The 8,424-nt window shown below is 42.0% G+C and overlaps 1 protein-coding gene across 1 annotated transcript in view; it reads left to right on the forward strand.

The window, feature by feature from the left end:
• Nucleotides 1-5,689: 5,689 nt before the first annotated feature.
• Nucleotides 5,690-8,424, forward strand: part of LOC107570931 (inositol hexakisphosphate kinase 1-like) — a 24,889-nt gene continuing 22,154 nt past the window's right edge. The window contains exon 1 of the mRNA XM_016257214.1: nucleotides 5,690-6,093. Coding sequence (XP_016112700.1) covers nucleotides 5,871-6,093 — 223 coding nt within the window. The 5' untranslated portion in view covers nucleotides 5,690-5,870. The remainder of the gene's footprint in view (nucleotides 6,094-8,424) is intronic.

The following is an 8,424-nucleotide window of genomic DNA, read 5'->3' on the forward strand; positions in this document are numbered from 1 at the left end:
CTCGATAATCAGTAGATCGTGTACACGAATTCGGCCATTGGTAAGTTCCCTGACTCACTGCACGTTGGGACAGTGATCACTCAAATTCCAGTGACATGATTACGTACAACGTCAATGGACAACATAGTAGAACGTCATCACTGGAATTAATAAACAACAGGCAGGACCAATCTAACATTTATCACGTTGACTCATGTGGTTTATGTTTCCCGCTTCAGAAATGTGACGTTATTTCCGGTAAGGGAGCATAGTGAGCGCCGATACTCCCTAGTTTATGCAGTGCATTGTGGGATTTTTCAGGGAACAAACGTTCCAGTGCACTGGAAGGATTTCGCGATTGAGACAGCCCTTAAAATGGGCGGCTCCATGATCAGTGCCCATACTACTGAACAAGGGAGCTGATAGAGACGCATCCAAGATCTTCTCCACATTGATGTTCTCTTTTTCCGCTATATTTTTAATGAACAACGCAGCAGCACCACATCTAGTGGCTTCAACTGGATAGGCTAACAAAAACATTATAATGCAACGACACTTACATCTTCATCGCATCTCGTGCGCCGCTGATAAGGCTGCCTCCTTAACGCACACCTAAAATTCAAATGCAACGTTTTTGCATTCGAATGTGGATTTTTATTTTAAATTCGACGAATATTTGAAAGTCTAATTTTTTTTGACCGCCCTAGTGTGTACTGCCGAATGTCCAGCAATTCGTCTCTGGTGAAACTGATTGCAGGAATATAACTAAAGACAGGACAAATTAACAAAAACACAAAAACAACTGCAGAGCACGCCACGCCATCATCATCGGTGCCATCTGGAGAGGCCATATGATACAACACTTACACATAGCCACCAACGACTTGTGTCTTCTGTGAATATTATGTAATAAATTGTCACTGTTGCTTGTCAAATAGTCTGTTTTTATTTGTAAGCTGGAAGATCTTCTGTTCCGGATATTAGGGATGCGCATTTTTCAAAAATATTGCATTTGAATATTTGAACTCATAAAAAATGTAATATTCGAGTATTTGTTTATTTAAATGACGTTTAATGAGAAAGACCTTTTTTTAATCAAACATTATTTTTCTCACCATTTCCGAACAATCTTATCACAACAAGCTTATAAATTAAATCCTGTGTTTTTTTCCATTTGAAAACTTTAAAGGAGACATATTATGCCCCTTTTTACAATGTGTAATATAAGTCTCTGGTGTCCCCAGAATGTGTCTGTGAAGTTTCAACTCAAAATACTCCACATATCAGTTATTATTTTGAAAATGCCTATTTTGAGTGGAAGCAGAAACACGCTGTTTTTTGGGCCTGTCTCTTTAAATGCAAATGAGCTGCTGCTCCCCGCCCCCTTTTCCAGAATAGAGCTGCGCCATTACAGCTCATACCTGCTAAAGTCATCTGTTTTGGTTCTGATTATCATATTTGTCGCGCTGAAATCATGCGAGTTTTACCATATGAGTTTAAACTTCTTATATACAGTTTTCTGAGCGCACACATCCGAAGCACACGGACAGAAAGCGGCCACCACACAGCATGTGAGTACTAAACTAAGCTCTCATTCACACACACGTTTACGTTAAAAACACATGAGTTACAAAAACAGTCGGTTATATCTGTGAAGGTAAACTGCTGGGAAATAAATTGCATGTTTATTTTAGATCTGTGTGGCAGCAGCAATATACAGTAAATAAATCAATAAATCCACTGCTCTGTTGTCTCCTCTGAGGCTGGGACTCTAAATAGTGTTATGTTCGTGTCTGTGCTGCCAAAGACAGAACAGTTAGCATGTTTTGCTCAAACTATCGCCATGGCATTAGAACTGGTACACCTTTGTTGCCTGTGAAATCAAAATGATGGCGCCGTGGGTGGAAACTTACAGATTAAGGGGCGGTAATATTATAATGTGATCCCTTTGTGACATCACTAGGGAAGCGAAATCTGACGCGCTCGTTTTCTCAGACACTTGCAGAAAAAGGCGTGCCAAAACAAAGTTACTGAGTTAATCTTTTTCACGTTTCCTTGGTTGGTAGATGCACCGGGGACCTGATTATAGCACTTAAAACCTGGAAAATCAGCTTTTCATGATATGTCACCTTTAAACATTGTGCAAAAAAAAAGTAGAGGAAAAAAGCATTTAAAGGGCTATGTAAGAAAAAGTGAAGACGTCAAAGATCTTGATGAAGAATAACTTTTATTACAGAATAGTAGTGACAAAGTACATGTAGTACCTTGGGTTCAACGGAGTCAGACTGAACCCCGAACATCCTAAGCTCAAACATTTTATACACTTAGAGTTTACCCTCAATGTAAAGGAAGTTGCTCCTGTTGTTACAGCTGTGGTCTGTATGTTAATTAAGTTCTAACAACCCTTTTGTCTGAGGTGGTTCTCAGTGTCCCACACCTGCTTCCATTCTACAATTGGTCACCATTTGCTCAGGATGTGATCATCCCAAGTGATCTACAAACAACATAACTGTTGACTTTCTTCTTCTCTATAATAATTAAGCCATTTTGGGAAATGAGCATGATCAAACATATTGTGGAGTGGAATCTGGGTCGGGGCAGACTATAGATTCTTACAGCTATAAGGCACGTACATATACACTCGAGTTGGCATTGTTTCACATGTTCTTGTTGACAAAAAAAACACATGTAAATGATCGGGTGAAAGTCGGCTCCTTATGCCAGCGCCTTTAGCCAGCTGAAAACAGCAGGTGCTCTTCTGAAAATGCCTAGCTTGAACGCTTGCAAATGCTACGGAGGCAGTTTTTTTTTTCTTTTTTCAGTTGAGACGCTCGGGTTGCTGTGATACAGAATAGCCGCTAAAGTAATGTGGCAGATGCATCACGAACTAAATGCATGCATTATTTTTCATATCAATATTAACTTTTCCATTGTCGTTCAGTCGTAGTACTGGTAGGATGTGACAGTTGGTCAGTGTGGTTTTTGCCCCGCCCCTCCTCCACGGCTGGATGGCTGACTGAAAATTGACAGTGATGAGCGCTGCATTTTGCCCAAAGTTAAACATTCATTAGTGCTTTGTTGTGCTGTTGGTGTCTTAAAAAACATGGCGCTCCCATTGAAAACTATTGAAAAAAATATGCTAGCCTCAGGAAAAAACGCTTTGGTGGATACACGGCCATAGTCTGTTTATCAGGTTAGACCAGTTCAGCCTGTAATCGTGCAAGTAATTAACAAATACATTTCGTATAATAATCAGTCCATTTGCGTGTAAAAAAAAAAATCGCAAATCAAAATGAGGCATGAAAAATCATGATCGGTGCATCCCTAGTTTTAAGAGGTTCAGTTGGAAATAGTGTTTGTAATTTTTTTATTATTATGCTGTCACGGTAATGCTGTCATTGATTTTCAGTGAGTTAAAATTTTTGGAAGGTTGACACAATAACATTGCTACTGCACTGCTGCCTTCAATAAATTCTTCTCCCCTTTGGAGCTTAACTATTTAGAATTATTGTGTTAGAAAAAATCGAACACATTAAGCAAGACGCCCAACAGCTGCTCAGCCAAATACAAGAGTGCATTGACTTCCAAAATGACAGAGCAGCGAAAGCTGACAGTGGGAATTCACACTCAAACATGTCCAGCGGGGCTTTATCACGAATGCCTGGAATGCTTGTTTAGGCACTGCTGGATCAATACTTCAATTAAAGATCTTTTAACCTGAATGAAGCAGTCGATGGCAGCTCAGCCTTCCTGAGACATCAGACTGATTCCATCAAGACTTCAAAGACAGCTTCAATTTTGAGGGCATGTGAAACACTCTGTTTTTGTGTTAGTTGATGTTAGTTGAACATGTGTGCATGTTGGGTAAAAGGAGGATTAGATTGAAGGCATTGTTAGAGATGGATGCCGCTCTGTGTGTCTTTGAGCTGATGGGACTCAGGCTAATGTAATAAAGGCTCTGAGATCAGCAGATACCAGCTGTGTTTGTAGGGCTACACAGCATTCTGGGAAATGCTCTCGAGATGCAGTAATGGAAGGTCATAAACCTCTGTTTGTTTTGTTTAGCTGGTGTGCGGTTTGATTAATATCCACACCATTTAAGATGTTATTTTCTGTCTATTGAATTGTTAGTTCATCCAAAAATTTTAATTCTGTCATTATTTAGCTACTCACCCTCATGAAAGGTTGTGCAAAACTGAATATTAGCGGCATGATAATTCTGCTGATGAGATATAGTGATAAATGTTAAAAGTTTAGTTAATAAGCAAGCCATTTTCACTCTCTTTTTCATCTCATGAGTATGACAGCTAATAGGCGGTTGTTTTCAAACGCTCCCGTGTGTGTATTTGTGTCAGCGCTCTTGTGAAAATTTCAAATTTGGTAAATATAATGATATATATTTTTAACTATATTGCTCAGCCCTACCTTTATATCATTCCAAACCCATACAAATTTAGTTTGAAACATATTCAAAATATAAGCTATTTCTGCCCCTACGTTCACCAGAAATGTTGATGCCATTGTGAAAAGATTCCACATGAATCAAGTGGTTTAATCCAAGTCTTCTGAAGAGACACGATTGTTTTATATGATGAACAAGTTAATCATTTAGGGTTTTTTATTCACAAGTAAACATTGATCAACACACATACATAGAGCTCATCAAATATGGTAGACAGAAGGTTTTAGTGTGTTATGCAAGTGCATTTGATCTTCCACAGGAACCAATGAGATTTGTTCTTGCACATCAAGCATTTCCATATTTGATGATACTAGCACAGTCTCTGTTTTGTTAGGGTGCTTTCACACTAGCACTTTTGGTGCACACCCGGGTTTGATTGACGTCAGAGTTCGTTTGGATGATGTAATCGCAGTCTTCCAAACTCGAGTGTGCACCAGCGAACCGTACCAGAGTCCGCTTAAAAAGAGTGGTCTGGGGTACGGTTCAAGTGAACTCCGGTACGGTTCGCTGCTGATGTGAATGCAATCGTACCAAATCACGGAAGTGAACTGCTATTAATGACGTATTATTTGATAAAAATGTGTGTTTGTGTGTGTTTCACTCACTTTCCTGATGAGCGTGACTGACGCGCCATGAACAGAGAGCTGTATATCTCATTTCTGTTTGCCTTCAGCATTCTTTAGAGCATTTTGCAGTACATTCGTAAGACAGACGTAAGTGCCGTGATGTACCGAAGCTTTGTAAACAAAACGAACGGTTCAAAAATGCAAACATATAAAAGTGCAGAGAGCAATGTCATGCATTTGCCGCTTTCTCCTGCGCCGTCGTTACTAAGCAACAGGGTAAACAGCTGCTGGCTTGATGACACAAACGAACCGCGGTTCGGACCCAAATAAAATAATATGAACGCAGTCCAGCGGGGGCAGGGGGAGGGGGGAACAATCAAACTCGGGTTCGGACCAGGCAAGCGAACCAAGTGTGAAAGCACTCTTAGAGCCTAAACTGTGATCTTTCGCCTTCTCCTCTAGGAGGCAGCATTAAGGATCATCCCCAGCGCTCCCGGCGCTCTTTATCATCCCAGCGCTCAGCGTGCTGGCTCCTCCCCGACCCAAATAAAATAATATGAACGCAGTCCAGCGGGGGCAGGGGGAGGGGGGAACAATCAAACTCGGGTTCGGACCAGGCAAGCGAACCAAGTGTGAAAGCACTCTTAGAGCCTAAACTGTGATCTTTCGCCTTCTCCTCTAGGAGGCAGCATTAAGGATCATCCCCAGCGCTCCCGGCGCTCTTTATCATCCCAGCGCTCAGCGTGCTGGCTCCTCCCCCTCCCGGCGGCAGCGTGCGCTCTCAGCCGCCCCCGTGCACCCCGCGCTCGCCAGGCCTGCGCGCCCGAGCCCATGCCCCCAGCTCCGCGCGGCCCTCCAACGCCATGTGTGTCCCACACACTATGGAGGCGGGCAAGCACAGCGCCAGCCAGGGACAGGGCAGCTGCGCCGGGGTCCCCCTGGAGCCGTTCATTCACCAGGTGGGCGGCCACACCAGCATGATGCGTTACGATGACCACACCATCTGCAAGCCGCTCATCAGCCGAGAGCAGCGCTTTTACGAGTCCCTGCCTTCAGAGATGAAGGAGTTCACCCCCGAGTACAAAGGTAAGACGGATGATCTGGATACATTGCACTCTTTTTAAGGTGGCACCAGGGGTGATTCTAGGATTTTCATTTTTGGGGGGCTCAGCCCCCAATAAGGGTATAATACATATATTAGTGGTGTCAAAATTAGCACGTTAACGCATGCAATTAATTTTTTCAGTTTAACGCGTTAAAAATATTTAATGCCGTTAACGCAGGAGCGGGGCTAGTGTTGGGTGCCCCACTCACAACTGCTGCCTCTGTCTCTTTTTTCTTGATAATTTAATTAGTCTCAGAACTAGGGTTGGGTATCGAGTTCGATACTTTTTAGGTACCGACCGAATTGCCTCGATATCATCGAGTATCGAAAAACGTCTTGTCGTTCGGTACCAAATTTCGATACCTAAGAGGTTAATCTCATCAGCGTCAGTGAGCCAATAAGCCTGCAGCACTAGCCGGTGTGTTCGACTAGAAGAGGTGCGGCGCAGATCGATCATCCGCGAGAGCGATTCGAAAGCGCACGGAGCAGTCTGCTCCGACAAACAACAAGCGACAGACCGGTCATTAATTTCCAATGGAGAGTAGCGCGGGAGCTGTGTGGAGTTCCGATCATATGCAGATGTCCATTCAGACTAACGTTACACGACCGAAAGCGCGTGTTATATGACCATTCATGCAAACTGTAGCATCATGCTACATAAGACAATAAATAAGATTTATATTCCGCTTTTACTCAAAACTCACTTTAAACCACCATCGAGTGTTTGTAATAACTTCCGATTGCCGTCTAACAGGGCCGGATTTACGCATTGCTCAAGACATTGAGCAAATAAATATAACAAACAATAGGGTAAAAAATGACTATAACTATTTCCATGTCTTCCACCATTTTTATGTTGGCTACGGAAATCCTGCTTTCTTTCTCCCAGTCTCTCTCACAGACGCACACAGTGCAGACACGCGGAGACGCGAACAGAAACTTCTTGTCAGCGCTGCACCGAGAATTTATCAGTAAAATAGTTTCACAGCTGAAAAGCTACATGACATTTCTCAGTAGCGAGGTTCATGAAGGAGTTCAACTTAAAGATTCGCTATTAGTGGATGCTGGTGCTGAGAGACGCGTAGACGCAGGTATTAACATGCACTTAATCTCTCTCTCTCTCTCTCTCTCTAATAACCGTAAAAAAGTAATTAGACTGCATTAATAACTACGTTAGCCTGCATATCAATGGCTCAAGCCTCTGTTATCAGCTCTAAAATGACGTTTTGGAATTTGCAACAGAAGGTTTGGGATGAGGTGCTTAAAAAATTTAGTTCAACCCACATAAGATTTCAGGACGGAAACATGTCAAATTTCTTGAAACAAATTATCTGAACAATGTCTTGACGTGTGGTTGTGACTCCAGGCCGTTAAAATTATTAGAGAAATAATGCACTCCCGGAGGTGGTTATGTGGCCACGACTATATGGAATGGTCTTTCTCAGTGCTCAAACAAATTAAGAACTATTCAATTTTTATTGACTGAACGCAAGCGCTTATTCCGATAGAAAACACTGTATCGGTTTCCACTGATTAAGAAATATTTTTGTTTGCTTGGGTGGTAATATTAGGTCTATTATATTAATAGGGAAGCAACTTATATGCAAAGTTTTTGAGTGTTGATTATTAAATAAAGTTAAAGACTATGTAAATATGTGATGCATGGTTTCCTCTCAATAACAAAATAAACACACAACAAACATGACAGTGGTGAGGAAACAGCAGTTCAGGAAACATCTGATCATAGCAATGTAGATATGTTTGCACCAGCTCTGCAGTTCGGCACTCCAGTAAAGTCACGTCACGTCACCTTTATTTATAATGCACTTTATACAATAGATTGCTTTAAAGCAAGCAGCTTTAAAGGGGTCATATGATGCTATTTTAAAGATCATTATTTGGTGTATTTGGTGTAACAGAACATGTTGACATGCTTTAATGTTCAAAAAAACACATTATTTTTCAAAGCCTGTACATTATTGTAGGTCCTCTATGCCCCGCCTCTCTCAAATGCGTCGTTTTCAACAAAGCCCCCTCCTTTGACAAGCGCAGTCTGCTCTGATTGGCCAGCTGACCCAGTGCATTGTGATTGGCCGAACACCACAAGCACACGTCGGAAATGTAACGCCCCTTACCATAATCGCTTCAGCTTTCAAAGTAAATATCAAGACCGAAAGGGCAAAAGAGTCACGTGACAGACACAGTGATGATGCAGTACACAAGCTGCGGTTAAGACAGCTGACGTGCTATGATTTCTGACAGACAGTTCACTCTCCTGTGATGTGACCCTGTTCCCCTCACACACACACACA

This window comes from Sinocyclocheilus grahami, unplaced genomic scaffold (genome assembly GCF_001515645.1).
Source record: "Sinocyclocheilus grahami isolate Dianchi unplaced genomic scaffold, SAMN03320097.WGS_v1.1 scaffold1523.1, whole genome shotgun sequence".
Taxonomy (NCBI): Eukaryota; Metazoa; Chordata; class Actinopteri; order Cypriniformes; family Cyprinidae; genus Sinocyclocheilus; species Sinocyclocheilus grahami.